Here is a 20,986-nt window from a genome sequence, read left to right as displayed (position 1 = left end):
CTTTGTATGTAGTCGCTTGTTGGAATCGCTAAAAAGACTTACATTTGGGAACAGAGGAAGTACATGGCAAAAACTTTTGCTAGGCATCGGATGCCATCAATCTACCCAAAACGGGTGGACTACATAAAAACAGCAACATTTTTTCTCTCTCTCTCTCGCCGTTACCTTTCTCTGTTCATGGCGATGGGAAGGCGTCATGTAGGCCATCATCAGGCTTTCAATATGAAACATCAGCCAAGGATAAGACTGCCAAATTGATCCACACGGAGCCCTTTTAAAATGCTCGTCTACTTCGGTACAAAAGCCATGGATTGGCCCATCCTCCAGCATAGACGATGACATTTTGCTAAAACCGACAAGAAACGGGCCGGCTATCCCAAGAACAATGCATCCGCTGTTACGCCGCATTCCTGAGTTTTCGACGACGATTCGCCAGTTTGCAAGTTTTTTAGATCGGAGGGCGAGTGTACAATATGGATTTGTTATTTGATGACATGATTGAAGTTCGTAGGGATAAACAAGTGAGCCCTCTCTTTGCTTCAAGATTCCCACGTTATAGTTTTCGCCTCCGCCAATCGTATTTTTGTTCCCTAGTTTGTCCAAATTATTCAGCTAACCTGGACTCGTTGATTCTAATAATGTTGTCTACAGCTACTGGATTCTAAACAACGGAATACCAAGGGCCAATTGAAGGCAGTGTTGGAACATACCCCTCTGGTATCTTAAACGTCTTCCATTCACCGCATTGTTGGTTGACTTTGCATCTGCATTGTTCTGCCTTGTTTTCTCTCATGTCCTTTTCATGCGGTAAGATATTGACTTTTGTATGGCATGGAAGATCGTCATTTGATGGACACATTTTTTGACAAACTCGTTGTGTTTTAACCACATTGCCCCCCTGTTTTGATGTCTTCTGCATGTCTCCAACCATTGGAGGTTAAGGCAGGTGACATTTTCGCCGATTTCAAGGTACGTGTGTACTTGAAGAAGGATTCTTGTGCAGGGATCCTTAGAATGTTTAACTTTCATTCTTCCTTTTTCTTTTCAGGATCAAATCTTTTTGCCGGCCAGATGGTTCAATGTCTTAATTTTATTCTGAATTTTTGATATCATGCTCTCTCGGTAACTCCTCTGTATGCCCTGCTGCATATTTTCTTATTTTATCTTCACTATAGTATGCAACAAACCAACGACCGTCCATGTGTTCATATATAGGGGTAGTCCAAGTGCAACCCTTGAGGGTTGAGGTGCGACAGACGATCTCACCATGATGTCCCTTTAGGCTCATAAAAGTCATGCCAGTGTGTCCCATTTGTTCCCCCAAGAACCGACTGGCCGGTTTACGTTTCTTAACTTGTTTCCAAGAACTCAATTTGTAGTTTGGTACCCATTTTTCTGTGAAGAATCTTGCATCTCCGTCGCATCACCGGCTTGTACTATTGTTCACCGAATCTATTCTCAGCACAATGGAAGTATAAAAACTCTCTTGTAGTACTACACTGGATGGAAAAAATTATGTTTTATGGAAGAAAGGTCAACCAAGATACTCATTATCATGTACTATCTCTCGCATCAAGACCATGTAAACATAACCATCATTCAACGTGTCCATTGTTTCTCAACTCTTCCATCCTGATCAATTAATGAGAAAACTATGAGCCTTTCAACAACTTCCGCTGTCATCTTTTGAAAAATATGATAAAAGAACATGTTTGTACTCTTCCGTTCAACCTGTGATACTGTCATGGGGCGTCACAGATGCCCCGACTTGTTAGATTACCGCGCATCTGGTACATGTTACCTCAACTACATTTCGGTGTGGCCCTTCGGTTAAAAAAAAAATGAAGTAGTAAGTACTCCCTTCGGCACAAGTTGTACTAGAGCCACGACAATTAATTTGGATCGGTGGAAGTATATACCATTTGCTTCAGTACAACTAATTAGTCATGTAGAATGTTTTGAATAAGAGAATGAAAAAAACTAGTCCAACCGGAGAGGGCCCAATGAAAAGTTAATTGATTAAAGTACATAACAAACATGAGATACCATAATTCAGATTTCGCACCTGGTCGGCAAGGAAACACCACCAAGTCCTGACAAACCCATTTCTCGGTGTTTAGAAGGAGAGAGCATGTCTCATAGAGTGGTTCAGAGACTCGTGTTCAAGGTTGGATCATTCATAGAGTGGTTGAGAAATATGAGCACCCACCCTCATGAGAGTAATTTGTGTATGTATATATATATATGACTGAATTTCGCCGAGAAAGCGTCAGGGATACTATATCGATTCAGCACAACTTTGGATCATTTGTTGTGAAATCACAACTTGTGTGCTAATGATTTGCACGACACCCGAAATCATCATATGATGTCAAAACTAACTGGTCCGGCCCCTAGAGAAAAATGCAAGAAAATTGCAAATGAGCTAAAACTTTCTCAAAATAGTCATCAAGTATTTATGATTTTCTGGTAACTTTGAATTACCAATCAGATTTGGGGAAAATAATCTTCAAAAGGACGATTCTATTTTGAATTACCAATCAGACAAAAATTCAGCTTATTTTCTGGTAACTTTCGATCCAAATTGTCACGTGACCATCATTTTTCAGACAAAATTCAGTCCAAATCGTCACGTGACCTGACAAGTATAGGTCCGGGTTAGTTTTACATCAAATGATGGTTTTGGGTGGGTGTCAATCAAGGCAGATAGTATTCTTCAGTGGGAGACGACGTCCCCGTCGACGATGAGGTGTCTATGATGACTTTGTTGATCTCAAGATCCGTCAACTCGGTGTCACAAAGGTGCTCACAAGGGTAGGATGTTTGTGTTGCTTTCAAAGGGTTGAGTCTGTGTGTGAGCGCATGTGGTTTTACAGCAAAAACCCCATAAATTATGGGAAATTGACATAAGCTCTCCCAGATTTTTTTCTTTTCCAGGAAAGTTCTCCTAGAGTTTTTTTAACGTAAATAACTTTATTCCTAAAGTTCTCCTAGAGTTTATGCTCTGCAAATCTATATATATATATATATATATATATAGAGTTTTTTTAACGTAAATAACTTTATTCCTAAAGTTCTCCTAGAGTTTATGCTCTGCAAATCTATATATATATATATATATGTATGTATATGTATATATATATATATAGGGTCGCGCTATTCGTCACCCTGGGTGAGGAATAGTTATTCTTCATCCTCCTCTATTTTACTATCAATGCACCATAATTTTACGTTCCATAAATTTTGTCTTATTTCCGACGCAAAAAAGGACCGTAAGAAAATATATAATCGCCGTAAAAAATATTTTGTGTTATGTAAAATTACAAACGTAAAAACATAGTCTAAAATACACATAAACTGCAAATTTTCTTGTCTTATGACCTATATTTTTAATTTTTATGTCAAATTTTACGTAATTAATCAATAGGAATGTAACTATTTGAATTCGAAACATAATTTAATTATGAAATGATCGTAAGATTACCTTGGGTGAAGAATAACTTATTCTGCAACCTGGGTGATGAATAGTAACACTATATATATATATATATATATATATATATATATTCAGGATTGGGTATGGTTGCAAGAAAGAGTCTGATTTATTATCCTCTATCTCTTCTTTAGAGCAAGTACAATAGCAGACCCGCTTACATTGCAATTTTGCTTATGTGAAGGAGAGAGACATGAAAAAGTGAGGGGAGTGGGCTCTCATGCAAGAGTCTAGCTATATGCGTGCTCCTAGATAGATATAATAAATATGAAGAAAGAGATAGGAAGAAGGTGAAACAAAGTAGTCTCTTATAGTCAACCTTGTTATATGAGTGACTATAAGTGACGAATATTGTCTTTGGAGGCCGAGCTCCATGGAGCTTGGTTTTGAAAAAATTGAATTTCGTCAAATTTATATTTTCTGCATTTCAAAAAGTTTTGAAAAAGAAAACACGGATATACATGAAGGCATAACACACATATGTGTAAATTTTCACGGCAAAATACGTTGAAATGAGGGTTGTGCAAAAAAGACAAATCTAGGTTTTTTAACACATGATACTATTCATCTTCTCAGGCCATGAATTTGTCTTTTTTACAGGTCGTATTTCAACGTTTTTCATCCTGAAATTTTACACACATACACATAACATCCTTGTTTACTTGCATTATTATTTTTATAGATTTTTTTGAAACCGAAAAGTTTGAATTTTGATTTGTTTTCAAAAAAGGCCTCCATGGAGGCCAAGAGCCAAATGTATATTTTCTATAAGTGATGACTATATATGACATGGCAACATCATATAGCCCGCAATTGGCTATTCTATTAACCATGCTCTTATAGCGCAACTGGCATCGAATTCAGCTTTGGAAAAAAAAACAGCTGCAAGAAACACCACCAAGTCATGTGCAAACACATTGGCAATCACACATGGCGTACCAGCAACTGGTATCGAATTGGCATCGGGCACAAATTCCTTGGTGTGTGTTTCAGTGTGCAGAAAGGAGGGGCAGCGGGCACCGTAACAGTAAAGCGAGTAGGAGGATTGGCAAAGATAGGCGCACAAAGGAAGCTGGCTTATTTGAACCACCAGATCCCCAATGCATGATTTTGCTGACAAGACTGGATAGAAATGTGCCCCATGGCCGGATGGATTAGGACCAGTCGTACATAATCTTACTTGGTCTAGTAGAGCGTCCGCAAATTGATATCAGGGATATATTCCCTGCGTATCATGAGAAACCACCGGTCGCTGCACAAGGCCGTCGGGTCGTAGAGCATCTCTGGCCGAACTCCTCAAAAGCTTAACCACAGCCTGCACACGTCGAGTCATTTTGTTACACCTCACACACACCGAGCCTGTAAAGAAAAGAGGATGCCAAAGTGAAAAATTCAAAATTTTCAAGGCTCGTGTCATATGCTCTCTCTCTTTTTTTTTGCGGGAAGGCTCATTTCATATGCTAATCAGAATTCTTAGAGTACGAGGCTCCTTCTGTGTTACTACTTTTGTCTGAATCTGTCCTCGTGAGCCTGTACGTTTACAGCTTTTGTGTTCGGAACAAAAATTCAGTGAAATCTGATTGTTGAAGCAGGCCTCAGCGGGCAGTCAAACGCCCGGACCACAGAGGCGTCCCAAATAGTAAATCAACAATGAGAAACCAAACCCACTCAGGTCGCCCACACGTGACCACATGAGACACTAATCAGCACACGGGACAGATCATTTCGAGAGCAGTTTGGAACTAATATGTTGATACAAAGGGTTAAGCGCAGATCTTGCTCCCAAATATAACATGTAAACCGATGTATGGACAAGGTCCAAAAAATGCATGCTTAACAGCAAAAGGCTACATATACCAGGCCACGAAGGTAGAAACAGAAATTTACACCGCATATCGCTAAATTTATTGGAGATTGGTAGGCAGAACAGTTGTAACATATCTCCAGATACTACTATGCTCATATGGCCTTCAATTGAAAAATTACAGAAACCAGATGAGCAGTAGAACATCTAAGAAAAAAAATAAGAATCACTAAAGGGAGAGTGGAAACGAGCTTTCTCCAACAAATAATTGCCATCCCATGACAAAATCTAGGAACCAAACAAAAAGATTACACTCTATGTACCCCCCTATGCAACCTCCTTTGGAAAAAACTAGAGGAGACCAACCAAGCCCCAACAAATTTGTGACGATGCGTCCTGCAAACGTACCATACATCACAAGCAACCATATGTGCATCATGAAATGGCTTTGGGTGCTCTAGATGGGGGCCTGCTTATCTCTGGTGTTGAGGAGGATTGTGATTCTTCATATCTTTGAATCTCCTGCATGGAATTCACAAATGCTTACCACCCTAGCAATCATCCTTTGGAGGAAAGGCGGGTTTACACAAATAAATAGTTAAATAAAGATGCAGTCATATTCTGTTAGGAAGGTGATTAAGAACACCAGTGCAAAACCAGTCAGTGATCAAGGGTCAGCATTTCTGGATTCGAATAGATATATTTTCCAAGAGCAGCAAGGCCAAAAGTTCCAATAGTAGGAATTTGAATAACAAATACAGTACAAAATTGTTATACTATTTGGATGAATCTGATGATATCATTTTCACCTTTTTGATCAAAATAGTGTTCATATATTAATTAGTAGCCAAAGTTAGATTAGTTTCATTGCACGCCCTTCAAGATGCCTAAGAATGAAGATAGTGGTAAGATCGTGAATGTAAGCAAAACAGTACCTGCGATAATACTGCTGCTGAAGCGGATTTTCGAGATTGCAGTTGATTCTTCAAATGGTTTCGGTGCTGCTGCTGCATGCTCCCAAATTGCTGGAGACGAGATGAAAAATCGATTGCGCTATAGTTTGGCACATCTTGATTTCGATTGCCATCTTCTGTCACTTGTAGAATCTGAGAGTATGGATTTGCAGAAGATGTGCGCTTGAGATTTTCACTGAAAGGCACTGTCTTCAGTCGAGTCCTCAAGATCTTGAAGGCCGCACTTTGCTGCATGAACATAAACAATATATTATAGACAGTTTAAATAGTTAAAACTTCCCTTAAGTAAACAATTCAGAAGGGGGAACTTGTGAAAAGGTCAACAGTCCCTGCGCCAAAAAATACTCGTTCTAGAAGAAATGGAAGACCACATTCCAAACTAGCATGGAACCTAACAGTACAAGGCTCAAAGAAATGGAGATCAAAATGCCAAAATGCAGAACTAACAAAGGAACCATTAGAGCAACATTTTTTACATCATAAGCTAACACCAGTACTTTCAGGGAATTGACATGGATATAAGACTTCGAAGGGATGGCGCAAAAGCAACATGCCTATTTCCACACAGAAGTTGGAAGAATATCTATGCGAGTAGAAAATCCTGTTCCAGTGGAAAGGTAAAGGCCATTCATGGGATACCTATCATAGTGCAAGATGGCTGCAGCTATCCAGGGATTTCCAATTGGACTTTGATAGAAAAAGTTCTAAATAAACTGTGTAAAGAGGCAGATTATAATGGTACATGTCTGGTGTGAGCAATATGCACCTTAGTACAACACATGCGTGTTCCAACTACGGAAAAATATAGCCTTCAGGCAATAACGATAATAGGGTCCACTGCATATTTATCTATATGGCTTCTTTTTCTATAAATATCTGAAGTCTCCAAGTTCACAATTTGGAAACAGCATATTTGTTGAACTATTGAAGAAGGCTGTAGGAATCACATTTCAACATACCTGAGGCAAGAGCATAAGGAGACCGTAAAGTGTTTTCAGAAGCCAAGTGTGTTTTCCAGGCTCAAGAAGCTGCATGTATAAAATAGTACATCAGCAGAGTGGCATACCATATAAAATAGTAACCAACATTGAAACAACAGAACTTACATATTAGGTCTAAATGTATAAACAAGCAAAATGTAAGGCATGCCATCACAATTTTCATAGCTTATCTTTGTGTTGGCCTTAAGAGTATTTTATCTGAATGTGAAATCCCTAGAAGAGAGCATCAAACTTTGGGGAAAAGTATGACCAAAAGAAGACATGGACATACAGTAATTTACAAAGATGCATCCGGACCTATTGTGTTGTGTTACAGAAGTAGATTAACAGAAGCCAGAAGTCGAAGTAGGATGATTAAATGACAAAACCGTTAAAAGAGGAGAACAAAAAAAGAGAAACAGACACATCCAAATGCTGGAACGGATTAGTTAGTCATAAAAGGCGACTTCACCTGTAAACGCAAGTAAGCAAATACTGGAGTCTCTAATAGACGGATCAATTTATCTAGCTGCACCAGAAACTTCACATTTATGTCTTCTTCTCCCAGAGACTGAATAACAGAACTCGCATGATTGTATGCCTATACACATTGGATAAGATCAAATATCAGTAGAGTCCAAGTAAGCAACACAAATATAAAATCCATCATTACCACCTGAGCAAGTAAGCACAAGCTGATTGTAGCCATTGGAGAGTGGCACCAAGAAGCGTATAAAGATAGAAATAAGTCCTTCCCACAAGTATCCACCAATGACTTTTTAAGAAGAGACCGCAGCTCCGCAAGTTCAGTAGATGTGAGCAAAATCAAATTCAATGCCTACACACAAAAATGCTTAGTTATACAGATGTTGCATTTAAAACATCCAAGTTGAAAGATGTGCTAACTGAACGTACCTGAACCATGGTGGAGGCAAAATCAAGGTCACCTTCAGTCTGAAGAATAGTAGAAAACTCTCGATAAACTTTTTCAGCACCCAGAAGAACACAAAGTCGACGAACAATCAAAGCACCACGCCTGTACAAAGTAGCAATAGAACATTTATTTGCATGCCATTAACCAGATATTGAAGTATCTAACCTAAACCACAACAATTCATGAAGAAAGAATCAGCTCTAGAGTAGCAAAATGTACGTACTTCTCCAGAAGAACATGATTGTTGTGGAAAGTATGGATTAAGTAAGACATGAGATGTTGGAAGTGATGATACTCTTCAGCTATGTGTGCATGAACTTCCAACACTAAAAGGACAACCTGCACAAGTAAAAATGCTGTGACCAAACTGCCAAGCTTGCTTCTGCGATAGCGTTTTCTTTTTACCAAAGAAGTAAAACACTAGTGGAAGCTAGTTCTATGGAACGACTGTTTTACAATACAATGAATTAGCATGAAATTTGTTCCAATCACATACTCCCTCCGTTCCTAAATATATTGCTCCATATGTAGTCTGTATTAAAATCTCTAAAAAGACTTATATTTAAGAACGGAGGGAGTATATAGCTATATTTGATTATGTCATTTCAAGGTAACAATGGATAACTGGGTCCAGACATCCAGTTCAAGATCCATTGAGCAAAGGACATCACCATTTCAGACTTGCCAAGGGCAATCACAACAAGGGTACTCTATCACAATGGCAATGATAACCATAATAATAGTGGATGGCGATCCCATTACAGTGACCATAGTGCAAGCATATAATCTCACTCCCATGTATAAATGCTTTGGAGAATCAAATGGCTGAGAGAGTTAGATGGGGACTATAAGTCCAAGAAGTCAAGAATCGATCAAAATGTGATTTTGTCCCCTTGGTACAATATCAGTATAGAAAGCATAGAACCATGATTCATCATTTAGCTCCACTCAGGAAACAAATTAATCTATACACTACACTGTTTCAAACTGTGCAATAATCTATACTTTTATAAAAGACTCAATTGGTGATGATGGTGTGTCTGTCATCCGTCATTTCTGACCATCAGATCTGCATCTAACAACTATGACGTAAGCTGTGGCATTTTTGCAACAAAGACCCCACTTCTCTGCTCCAATTTGCAGAAACCCCTTAGTACCTTGAAACCAACCACATCCCTCCCCCACCTCATCAAAACAACCATGAGGAATATAGTTTGGGTGAAACCTAATACGAGTATATTTTTAGTGATATATATACCAAAACTAGAGTGTTTTCTTTCAAGTTTGTGAACATGTATTATTCTACTTTGCATCCGTTGCAATGCACAAGCACATTGCTAGTTGTTTCCAAGATTTGACTACAGATAACCATACATAGAGCAAAGTAATATTAGCTAGACACAATGTGACACAGTTATATCATAATCTCAAGTTACAAGTACACAGGTGGTAGGCTTTTTGGAACAGCTTACCGCATCTGAAGGATCGGAGAGTGCATTTAGAAGTGGTTCAAAAATGCCATCGAGGTATGCCGAGAACTGTTCCACATAAATACAAGACATCAATTGTAATAGAATAGATTTGCAGATATGTTGATTCCAGACTCAAGGAGATAAAAGTAGCACTTCAAAAGTTAGGACATACAGTATTATGCAAGCATCAACTTGTTGACTATAGTGCTACGTAATCCAAAACATTTGCATAGTTTTTTAGTACCTCAGCACGACCTCGAACTAGTAAAGTGGAAAACCAGTGTAATGCCTCAATCCGAGTGGCTTCATGTTCGCTATTCAATTCTCTGAAACAGAAAAGGCCAGCCACATCACAAATCCCAAGCAGGCAGACATCTCAAGTTACAAGTGACTTCACACATTTATAAGTGTTGCAAAGAAACAAAATACAGCTATTGGACAGGGTAGTGCAAAGCGATTAACTGGAAGAAGCATGAGTAATCAGAATTATGCTGTGACTAATGATTCGAGGTCATGGATTGAGAGTTGAATGACTAGTCGCGTGACTAGTCTATGAGTCGCAACCTGACTGTCAACTAGCTTGTTCAACTCGACTAGTTCGTTGATAGTGCAAATCTGAGTTGTTTGATCTTCTGTAGGTTGCTGACTCATGGAAAACTGGAGGGCCTGGCCATTGGATACAATTGGCACAGCCTCAGGTTTTTCATCCACTTCCCATGCCTTCAAAAAAAAAATTGTATCCTATACTATATAATATTACCTCCGTCCCAAATTAATTGTCTTAGATTTGTCTAGATACGGATGTACCTAACACTAAAACGTGTCTAGATACATCCATATCTAGACAAATCTAAGACAACTAATTCGGAATGGATGGAGTATATACTAGGTATCAATAGTTGAGTACTATGCTGTTTTGGTACTAGCTACTGCTGAAATACATGTCGAGTAGTCTAGACTAGTCTATGAGTCGGTACCCCGACTACTCTGCTCAACTCATTGACAAATCCTTGTTTCAGCTAACATAAGTATGTAACTGATTTGCTAATCACTATGATATTTAAACACTATTTTAAAAACTTTGCTATTTCCCAAACAAAAAATGACTATAATTTGCATTTTGCCAGTTTCCAGAAGCATAAAACTTACTCTAACATACCGTTGGGCTTTACTGTGCTGTTCAAAGCCACTGAGAGGTTGGACTGAATTTTGGTAATTAAATGGATTTATGCAGCTGATTAAACAAAGACATTCATGGACCATGACGTCACTCTGATTATCATATGCATGACGGTTTGTCTACCGTATCCATCTAACCGGCAGCCATGTAGGGTGTTTTACAACACTGAACAGCAAGGTACCTACTAAGACATGGCAATACGAAGGATACTGTGTAATATAACACAAACAACATTTATTACATAACTAAACATAGAAATCAAAAATTCTATTCAATGGTTTGAATAGAGAACCTCTTTGCGATCACAAGAATCGCTCCAATGTCAAATCCCTCGGCTTGATCAGCTTTTATAGCTCGAAGTTCCTCATTAGTTTCACGTGCAACCTAGCAAACAAAGAAGTAAATAGTAAGCACGCAGTCTACATCTCAAGAATTGTCTGAATATAAGCAGAAAAAAGGAAGTACCACTCGAATTTTCTCCTCCTCGTCAGAGATGCATGGCAAGATAGCTCCCAAGATATCAGCATAGTAAGGGACTAGTTGTTCCCCACCAAGCTTCACGAACTCATTGATCTGCACTTTCAAGCATACAGAATGTAATAGTACTGCAATAAGATTCTAAAGATTAAATTCCTGATAACTTGCAAGACAGGAATTACCCATGTGATAGATGTCAAACGAGTGAATTCATCAGGAGAGCCTGCCCTCCTAACAAGAATTTCAGCCATACGACCATAATCTACATTCTTCTCATTTAAGGGCGGACAATCAGCAATGGAAGAGTAAAGAATGAAAACAATACTTTGCTTGTTTATGAAAAGGCAAAATCACAACATCACATAAAAAGCGTAACTATAAGGCAAGACATCTATCGCATTTACACTGTTTACAGAGTGGTACAGAATTAAAAATGCATAAGCAGTTTTACTAAGTATAGACTTACTGGTGAATTTTTTATTTCCTGCAGAAACTCTGAAAGTGCTGCATCTGCTTGCTGCCTTATCTCATGACTGGAATCACTCAGCATATTAAATAAACCTGCAGGGGGCCACCAAAGCACAAGGTTTGTTTAACTGCCAACATAAGTAATGTACTGAGGGAAAAGAGAGCCATTACCATCAAGAAAATCAGGAAGGAAACCAAGCATGTCAATATCAGGCACACTGTCTAAAACCGTGATCCACCCCACCAAAAATTGCCGCACATAAGGATTCAGCACATTCATGCGTTCTCTCAAGAGTGGTATAAATTCTTCTATGCTAAAAAGTAAAATTAAGATAAATGTAGCAATCAGAAATGGGCATTATTAAGATTAAGATGAGCAAATTATCCGACATTGGAAAACAGAATGAAGGTGTAGGGCATACCTGAATTGATCACTCTCAGTTACAATATCCTGGGTAATAAACAAATAATTTTATCAGGGACAATTAAGAAAATAGGACAGTGAACATGGGGTCTATATAAACTAAGCCATACCTTGACAAGCCTGTCAAGAAGATGAGCTGCACTCTGCACATTTGCATCAGAGTCTGCAGACAGTTTGCATAGCGCATCAAAAATCTTGTTGAAGTAGATGATAAAATCCCCTCTTACAACCTACAGACAAATACCACATTAGCATAAAGCATATATATCACTTACTTCACGTTACTCAATGAAATGTTCACCTTCGCTATGTTATATAGCGCTTCACAGGCATAGTAGCGCACTCTGCTATCTTGGTCCAGGAAAGAATTAAGCACGGGAGGTACAATTAGCTGGAAGCACATATCAATGAAGCTCATTATGCAAGCAAATTGAAAGCAAGAGAATAATAGCACAGCCCAAAAATATAGAGCTGAAACATGATCGATCACAGTCCTAGCGTAGCTGGATTAGTGAGCAGCTTAAACACGCTATATGCTTTGCACCTCAGGTTAAACCATGGAATTAGCAAATGCATATACTGAGGTTTGGTAGGTTTACCATCCAAGATAAAAACTACTCCCTTCGTTCACTATTATAACTTCATAAGATGTTCTAACTTTTTTTTCTGATTCGGATGTATATAGAAGTATTTTAGTGTGTTTGTTAACTCATTTCAGTCTGTACGTAGTCCATATTGAAATGACCAAAACTTTGTGAACGGAGGGAGTACCAATTATTGTCCCAGTCCTTTTGCAGATGAATGTTGTATTAAAGCACATATAAGATTATAGGCATCTATCTGGTATATAACGTTGAGACATCCAAGTGAAGGAACAAGGTATTGACAATTAACTATTGCCTGTCTTGTTACTTAGAGAAGTCAAATTAAATTAAGTTTCGAGCAAATTGGTATGTTACATATGACGTATGTCTTGTATGCAGGCTCATGCCCACAGCTAACACATAAACCCCAGATGCCCTACTTTCCAGAACCATAGTACAAATGATAGTTGCAGTAAGATCGTACATAATTCAAAAGACAAGAACACTGTTTTCTGCAGTGAAACATTACATGGTGCTTACTGGAATACCAGCAAAGTTACTTAGGAGCTGTACTGTCATGCAATATCACAGGACAGCAACCATATTATGCAAATTTATTCCAAGTTTCACCTTTGTGGAGATGTGACAACCATCAGAATGCTACTCCCATCCCCAACAACACACACACAGAGCAACAGCAGCGTATTTATCCAGGAGACCAGCACCAACGGAGGGGGGGGCAGGGGGCAGGTGTAAGCAGCGCAAGCATTGATGGAATGTATAATGTACTTAATAAGGTAATTTTGTCATGGATCGGCGAGTGCCATGTGACAATTTTGTTCCCAGATCCAATATTAAACCCCATTAATGCGCCTAAATTTGGTAGAACGATGTCAAGAAACAACAATAATCTTTTCCAAATCCAATCTATCAACTCTGGGAGACGGCACTAATATGTCTATAATATCCTCGTATCCTGTGGGTCGTAATATGAACAAAAAAAAAGATACAGAACTAATACCAAAGGGAAAATGGGCAGACCCTCCCAGCAATCATAGTGAATCCACACACTGAACGATTTTTCGACTTTAGCACTAATAAGGGTTTTATAAAATCCCATCCAGCGAGTCCTAAGTGGGTTTCTTTTAGGGAACACACAAAAGCTTTCCATAATTTTTCATTCCTAAATAGCTTGGTCCCAATACTTGAACTATGATACTACTATATTAGCATGCAAATGAAAAGCAATAGCTAATGAAAACTACAAGAGCCAAAGCCATCAGAGCATCCAGTATTTTTACTAAAATTAACCATTAATCACATGAATGCAGCTGCGACTGTGAAGCCAGGTATATTCTTCAATGACCATTAGCGAACCTAAATAAACCAACTGGCTACTGCGGTACCACCAATAGCAATCCAGTCCCACGATTGCTCGGTTTATATGACATTTCGTAAAATCAAGGCAGAGAAGTCTCAAGACATTACAGAATAATTCTACACAAAAAATTAACTGGACCACTCTACACAAAAAATTAATTGGACCAAACTAGACGGAATTTCAATATATATTTGGTCACAAGGTGAATTGCCAAACCTCGAGGTGCTGAGCAGCCTCACTGGTGAGCCCTACAGTAACTGCCGCGAGCCCAATCAATCCGCCCTGCTAACAACAAAACACCAAAGAACTTAACAAATCTGATCGCCCAGCGGCAGCAGAAACAAGAGTCACAGCGATCCTAGCAAACCTTCCGGTGGTTCGCCTGGGGGGAGTATGTGAAATCGTTTGTGAGCAGCCCGATCACGGCCGCAATCTTGTCGTGCTCCCCCGCCGTGGACAGCTGCTTCACGATCCCCTCAATCTACACCAACACACCCGGCCACAACAAGAAATTCCGCCTCAAATCCCGCGCGCGATTGCTCGAACGAGGCCCCGCCCCGGGTCCCCAAAAGCAATCGAAATCCCTCACCTCGAGCGCGGCGTTCTTCCGCTTCTCGTAGAGCTTGTCGGCGAGGTTGCGCAGCACGGCGCCCGGGATGATGGAGAGCGCGTCGGCGGCCATCGCAGGAGAAACCGCGGCAACAGCAGCAGATCCCCTCCGCTAGAGCGTCTCGATCGCCGGCGATCGCCGCATCGGCCCGCGGCGCCTCGCAGCCAGACGGCCCCCGACGACCGCGGCGTAACCCTAACCCCGGGGAGGCGGAGCGCGCGGGGACGCGAGGACCTGGAGCCCTAGAGCCCAGCCCGAGCTCCCGAGCTCGCAACGCGCGGCAGCAGAGACGCGGGCCTGGGAATGGATTTGGGGGCGGAGACGGTGGTGGTGTGATCTGGAGGGGAGGGGGAGGGGATCGGGGCGCTCTCTTCTTCTCCTTCGCTTCCCAGGGGTAACGTTTACCGTTGTGGCGGCCATTAACGGCGCCTGTTTCCCGTGGGTGCGGGTCCAGCGTGGAGCCGACCCTGCCAGGTGGGGACGGGCGTCGGGGCGGTGCAGGGGGCTCGGTCCAGGCCGCGCGCGAGGCCGTGGACTGGCTGTCTTCGTGCGGGCAATTGGATTGGGTGCTGGGGGCTGGGTGGTCTCGGTCCAGGAAGGCCGTGTGCGGTGGCAGGTGACGGGGCAGGGAGAGGGCGCGCGTGGACTGGGTGTATGTGAGGCGAGGGAGGGTCCCCGGTCGTGTCAGCCTGTCTCTTTCCACGAAAAAGGGGACGCTGCTCATGTTATCGTCCGTCTTTCTGGTCCAACAGGTCCGTTCGTGATAGCGTTGGGAGATCATGCGGCGTGTGAATTGATTTTCTTCCCGGTTATGAACATCTTCGGTTGCCCGAGAGGATCGCGGCTGAGAAAAACGCAATCCTCCCGGTTAATAAAGAGGTAGTGCAGCTTTTTTAGCCATCAATCAAAATCATGCCATTTTGTAACGTCTATCTCTTGCCTTTTGTTTTCACATGTGTTATCTTGCAAATCGTCATATTTGTGTCACGGACCCACGGTGCCGGCGGTGCGGTTGCGCCTGCCGAGACATCCTATCAAAAACGTCAATTGCACGTGCCGTATGAAACTACACCAAAATTATTTTATCGGTTTGATAATGTATAAGTCATGGTACTGCTTATGGAGTCGTGTTTTCTTGGTGTTACTTAAGGTTTTGTTTGTTGATGGTTGTGAGGGGCTGAGGACTTTGTCCTAAGCTGCAGGTCCGGACATGCCGTCGCCAATCTCGTGCACCCCGATGTCTTTTCTCGTCACTCTTCTTTCCTTTTCAGCTCAGTCTTAACATTTCGCCGTGCTTTGTTGGCACTCCGGATTAATAAAGAGATAGCTTTTTAGCCATCACGCAACATTGTAACATATATCTCTTACTTTCATCTTTCACATGTTATCTTGCAAATCAACATGGTGGTGCCAAGACGCCAAGGTAGCCGCTTGCCATGGTGCACGTGTAATTTGATGCCAAAAGTACCATACCAGCATTTGGCATCGTCGACTATGTCACTGCTCGGAGCTCGCGGTTTTCCATGTTTCTTATGTTCTAGTTGTTGGCGGTTTGGTAGGGGTTTGCCCTATGCCACGATCGAGATGTACCGTCACTAGTTGCAGACATAATAGATACCTTAGTGTTCTTCCTCGTCATCCTTTTCACCTCAGTATCAAGCAGTTAGCCATCTTTTTTTGGCACTTCATGATACTGCTCATTATTATGATATTTAATATGTTTACTTAGTATTGCCTCGAATTCAAAGATAAGTTAATAATCCCTAATTTGTTATGTCATGGTCCGACAAGTTTATGGTAAGATAGATATTGCCTACATTTTTTTCTTTTTTCCTGCACGGTTGCATAAGGCTAATTTTCCTTGGTCCATCCATCTTTACATCGGTGGAGTGTGATCCATAAGAAAAATGGACTTTTATTTCTGTGCACCTGGTTCGTTAGTTGTACTCATTCGTCCTCACTCTGTTAACTTTTGCATACTTTTCCCCACTTCCTTGCTCGAAACCCTCAAAACGGGTTACAATGGGCGTTGCCCTCGGGTCAATGTCTTTGACCGTTAACTCTGACGAGTGGGGCCGCATAGGACCGAGTCCACCTTTGACCGTTTACCCGCATAGTGGTTTCGTATGCTGACCGTACAGTGGTATTCGTATACGTGGGCGCATGCAACTGACCGCGGTCGTGAGGTAGCACCATTGTTGAGGAAATCATTAACTGGTAGCTGCTCGGTCGGCTGGTGAGTAGGGGATTAATAGGCTAATCGGCAAGTTAATCTGCCATTTAATCAATTAATCGGATGATTTATCAGGTAATCGGCTACTCGGGAACCCTATGAGTAGGGATTAATCGGCAAGTTAACTGGTTAATCGGATGAATTCTTGAACAGGGGGTAGCACGTGTCCATGGAACATGCCCGAAACATCCCATCGTATAAAGAGGGGGAACCACCTCGCGGTGCATCATCCCTACCATTTCCCCCCAGGGTTTTCCCCCAAACCCCCCCCCTGCCGCATCGTCTTTCTCCCCCCACCGACGTCGTCTCGCTCTCCCCCACCGCATCCTCTTCCTCACCTTCATCGCCTCCATCTATCCAATGGCTGAAGCTCGTGGCGACGCCGGCGCAGCGGCCGGAGATGTAGTGGAGCTGCAGGGCGCGGTGGCCGCGGATGTTGTCAACATCCAGGGCATTGCGGGGAAACTCGCAACCGCTGCGAATGTGGAGAAGGAGGTGGCGGGCTCCGCCTCAGCGCTGCCGGAGCAGAAAGTGACGGTGTCGAGCGGCGCAGTCAATCCTAATACCCCCGATGCGCAGCCTGGCGAGGAGCAGGAGGTATTTGCACTTGCTTGTTAGTTGTAATATTTAGGATATTAGTTTGTAGAGTTAGTTGCATTGGTTAGATTGTGATGCATACGGTAGTACAGATGGTTAGAGTAGTTGGTTTGACGGATGGGCCGGGGTTTTCTGTTTTGGGGGGATGGGGGGTTTTGTACTAGGGTTCGTTGGATTACATTCGTTGCAAAAATGCTAGATAGATCTGTATGAGAGATAGGGATATATGTGCTTCAATGCTACACAGATGTATGCTTATTAGATTTGTTTTAATGCTCACAGATTGGGGTTTTTAATGCTACAGACATGTATGCTTATTAGTTTGGGTCCCTATTAGATTTGCTTTTGAATGCTACTCAGATTGGGGTTTTGAATGTCATATGCCCAAATGGAATCCATTGATTAAGAAGTTATTTGATTCATTAGTATATATTTTTGTCCACAACATGTGGTTATATTAGCTCTGTTGTTCAATGTGTGTGCATGACAATGGAAAATGCAAATAGGATCATAGTATATTGAGAATATATTAGCCCTATGATCAATGTGTCATGTGTGCATATCTAAATTTTCAATTGGCTTCTGTATTTACTAGTGATGGATATAATTGTATATTCAGGAGGATGATGGTTGGGGGAGAGGAAGCTGGCCCAGTACAACCCGTACGATCCAGAGTTTAGTGACGACGAAGAATATGAGGTATGCCTACTTGAAATTTAGATTGTTCATTTAGTTTCTTTGACATGGTGTATATGAATCTATAATGTATTAATATAATTCATTCATGTGTGCAGTATGATTCTGGAGAAGATGTGTACAAAGGCAACGTCGCGTCCTTCACAGCGAAGGAGGTGGAGAAGATCAAGGCCAAGGGAGTTGCTTCCTTCTACAAACGCAAGATCAAGAAGTGGCACTGCCCCTACTGCACCACCGAGCCAAAGCCAAAGGATGGCCTATTTTGATCACCTTGTGTCTCATGCAGAGGATGTAGCGATTCACGGGGAGGACTACATGATCCGGGGGCAGCATGCTGCCCTCGCGAAGGCCCTGACTCCGGTGTGATGTGACGATGTGATGAACTGAATGTGGTAGCATGTTTTATCTTTATCAGTTGGGTTACTTTTGGTAAACTGAATGTGGCTGTTTATGGTGTGATGAGCTGAATCTATGGTGATGGTAGTAATATATTATGTTATCTATATTTGTTTGTCCTTCAATTTTCCTGTGGTGTATGGTTAGTTATGTTTAGATGTTGTGAAATATGAGTTTAGGTGTTGCAATGATCACACATGTTGTTTCAGTGTTGCTTCACTGATCAGACATGCTGCTTTTTCACTATTTATTAATCAAATCAAATGCATGCCTTTTCCCACCAGCATGTTTTATTATCCAATATTTTGAACTGACATTTGATAGGACAGTATAAATTCAAAAAAATGCAAAAAAATTGGCAAACTATCTATATTTGTGTAGGAGATCATGTGTGCAAAATTTGAGATGATTTAGAGGAGGTCAAAGAAATTTGAATTTTAGAAATGTGCTCCAAATGAGCTCCCGGGCTAGGGTAAACAGCCCATTTGTAATCAAGTTTTTTTGGACCTACTCTAAATGAGCCAAATGTTTTTTATTAACACATATTCAATCTATATAGTGTAGATTCGAAGTCTCACTATTTTTTGAATTAATCTTCATGTTTTTACATTTTCTTTTGGAAAAATATGCTTTAATATAAAACTATCAAAAACACGTTTAAAATATGAAAATGGAAAACTGAGTTCAGATCCTTCTTATTCATTTTGAAATAAAGCTTTGGTGATTTTTTATTTTTTTTATTTTTTTTCAAAAACAGAAGGTAACCCTACCTCCTCTCCTTGAACTCTATCAAATCTTGTACGTGATAGCTCATATGTGTGAAAGTTTTTTCATGAAAATGACCATAGACTAGGTTTATGATTTTTGGTTGGTAACATGTCACATAAGACAACATTGTGCGCAGGTTTTATATTTTATTGATTTATTTTTTAAAAAATAATGATGCTCATTTGACCTCAATCGTGCCAGCTAGGGTTTTTTCATGAAAATGACCATAGACCAAGTTTAGTATTTTTTTTCCTCGTTAGTGTGTCTTATAAAACGACGAACGGTGAAGGTTTCATATTTTTTTGATTTTTTTAAATTAGTTATGCTCAGTCAAAGCCTTGGAAACCCTGTTGACCCGCTCAAAACCCCTCTAAACCCCGCGAGGTTTCGCCTAACTCTAGCTCCCAACGTCAGCCGTCTGATCATACCCTGGCGCCAAGCGATAGCCCTCATATGTGGTCTTCTATAAGGAATTCGGTGGGCAAGCTGCGTGCAGGCTCCGCGCCGTTGGATCACAAGGACGGCTCGGCGTCGTTGGATCGTGGGGCGATCCGCGAGAGGCAATCCTGTTAGTTGTGCTCGGCTGCTTGCCCACCACTGACTCCGCAAAAAAACATTGTTATTGGGCCCAAAAGAAAACCAAGCTCTGGTTGGGCCGTCGAATTGCGTCTTTTTTGCATCGTTTGCTCTATTTTTTGTGAACGTGTTGGCTTTGTTTTTTTAAATCGTTTGAAATTACACAACAATTGATAATGCGTAGAAAATCTAGTTCTTTTTGTTCTATACAAATGCAAAATGACCAAATTTATAAGGGCCAAATTTATTTTTATCATGCTAAATGGCCACAAACTATTCAAAAATTGTCTCTTTTTATTCATATAATATATATGACCACGGATTCCCACGTGTGCAATAGCTTTTTTCTTCTTCTTTTCAAACCACAGTTTCCCACACTTGTACACTCCCGATGCTGCGGTGGGTTTGCAAACAAGCTACTTCACATTTGACCCTGTTATTGCCACGGCCAAATAACACGTAGCACTACGACTATTTAAGCCACCCTCTGCCTCTGCCATCCCTCATCCATCTCCCATCCTCTGCCATCTGCTCTTCGACCCCTCCTCCTTCTTCTGCACATCCCTCAGCAATGCAGTACACCGAACCAACCCACCGCTTCCCACCCACCGTGCCGGAGAGGCTCTCCCCTATCGGCGTGTACGTTGATCGCACACTACGTGTGTGGGCGATATCAAAGTTGAGGACCACAAGGAACTTCATCGAGTTCTTCCTTGCGTCCGGCTACCACCACCTCCCGCGGGGATCTCCAACGATGTTCCGCATCGAGGAGGTCATCCAAAACAGGGTGGTGGTTGCTCTCCTTGCCCACTTCACCAACACATTCGACGCCTTCTACCTCCTCGGCCGGGTGTTTTGGTGTGGCTGCGAGTTCATCGCTTTCACCACCCACAACAGGTTCACGGAGTACACCAACATCTTCCCCACCGCGACACGCAT

At 41.3% G+C, this 20,986-nt stretch overlaps 1 protein-coding gene and 1 long non-coding RNA gene across 3 annotated transcripts; one reads left to right on the top strand and one right to left on the bottom strand.

Moving 5' to 3' along the window:
* Window positions 1–657: 657 nt before the first annotated feature.
* Window positions 658–1,611, top strand: LOC125554058. The gene is made up of 3 exons (XR_007304305.1): window positions 658–969; window positions 1,049–1,122; window positions 1,216–1,611. It is a non-coding gene; the product is annotated as an uncharacterized LOC125554058 (long non-coding RNA).
* Window positions 1,612–5,319: 3,708 nt separating this feature from the next.
* Window positions 5,320–15,172, bottom strand: LOC125552455 (protein VAC14 homolog). Of its 2 annotated transcripts, none has more exons than XM_048716009.1 (20): window positions 14,761–15,172; window positions 14,539–14,652; window positions 14,388–14,456; window positions 12,508–12,597; window positions 12,317–12,436; window positions 12,205–12,233; window positions 11,954–12,096; window positions 11,781–11,875; window positions 11,497–11,583; window positions 11,303–11,410; window positions 11,130–11,221; window positions 9,902–9,983; window positions 9,658–9,723; window positions 8,409–8,524; window positions 8,167–8,287; window positions 7,928–8,089; window positions 7,724–7,852; window positions 7,231–7,299; window positions 6,233–6,499; window positions 5,320–5,819 (listed from the first exon to the last, which is right to left on the bottom strand). In XM_048716009.1, the coding sequence occupies exons 1-20, from the start codon at window positions 14,851–14,853 to the stop codon at window positions 5,733–5,735; spliced, it is 2,139 nt and encodes a 712-aa protein (XP_048571966.1). In that variant the 5' UTR covers window positions 14,854–15,172; the 3' UTR covers window positions 5,320–5,732. The 2 variants fall into 2 exon arrangements, with proteins under 2 accessions (XP_048571966.1, XP_048571967.1); XM_048716010.1 differs by having other exon boundaries at window positions 14,388–14,453.
* Between the last annotated feature and the right edge of the window lie 5,814 nt (window positions 15,173–20,986).

The sequence above is a fragment of the Triticum urartu genome, chromosome 4, assembly GCF_003073215.2.
Source record: "Triticum urartu cultivar G1812 chromosome 4, Tu2.1, whole genome shotgun sequence".
Taxonomy (NCBI): domain Eukaryota; kingdom Viridiplantae; phylum Streptophyta; class Magnoliopsida; order Poales; family Poaceae; genus Triticum; species Triticum urartu.
This window is presented reverse-complemented; position numbering and strand designations above follow the sequence as displayed.

Excerpts from the sequence above, each read along its gene's own strand:
- LOC125552455 (XM_048716009.1), bottom strand. The coding sequence starts at position 14,853 with ATGGCCGCCGACGCGCTCTCCATCATCCCGGGCGCCGTGCTGCGCAAC. Across the intron at positions 14,457-14,538 it reads CCCAGGCGAACCACCGGAAG|CAGGGCGGATTGATTGGGCT; the intron begins GTTTGCTAGGAT and ends TTTTGTTGTTAG. Across the intron at positions 11,584-11,780 it reads AGGAAATAAAAAATTCACCA|AATGTAGATTATGGTCGTAT; the intron begins GTAAGTCTATAC and ends TTAAATGAGAAG.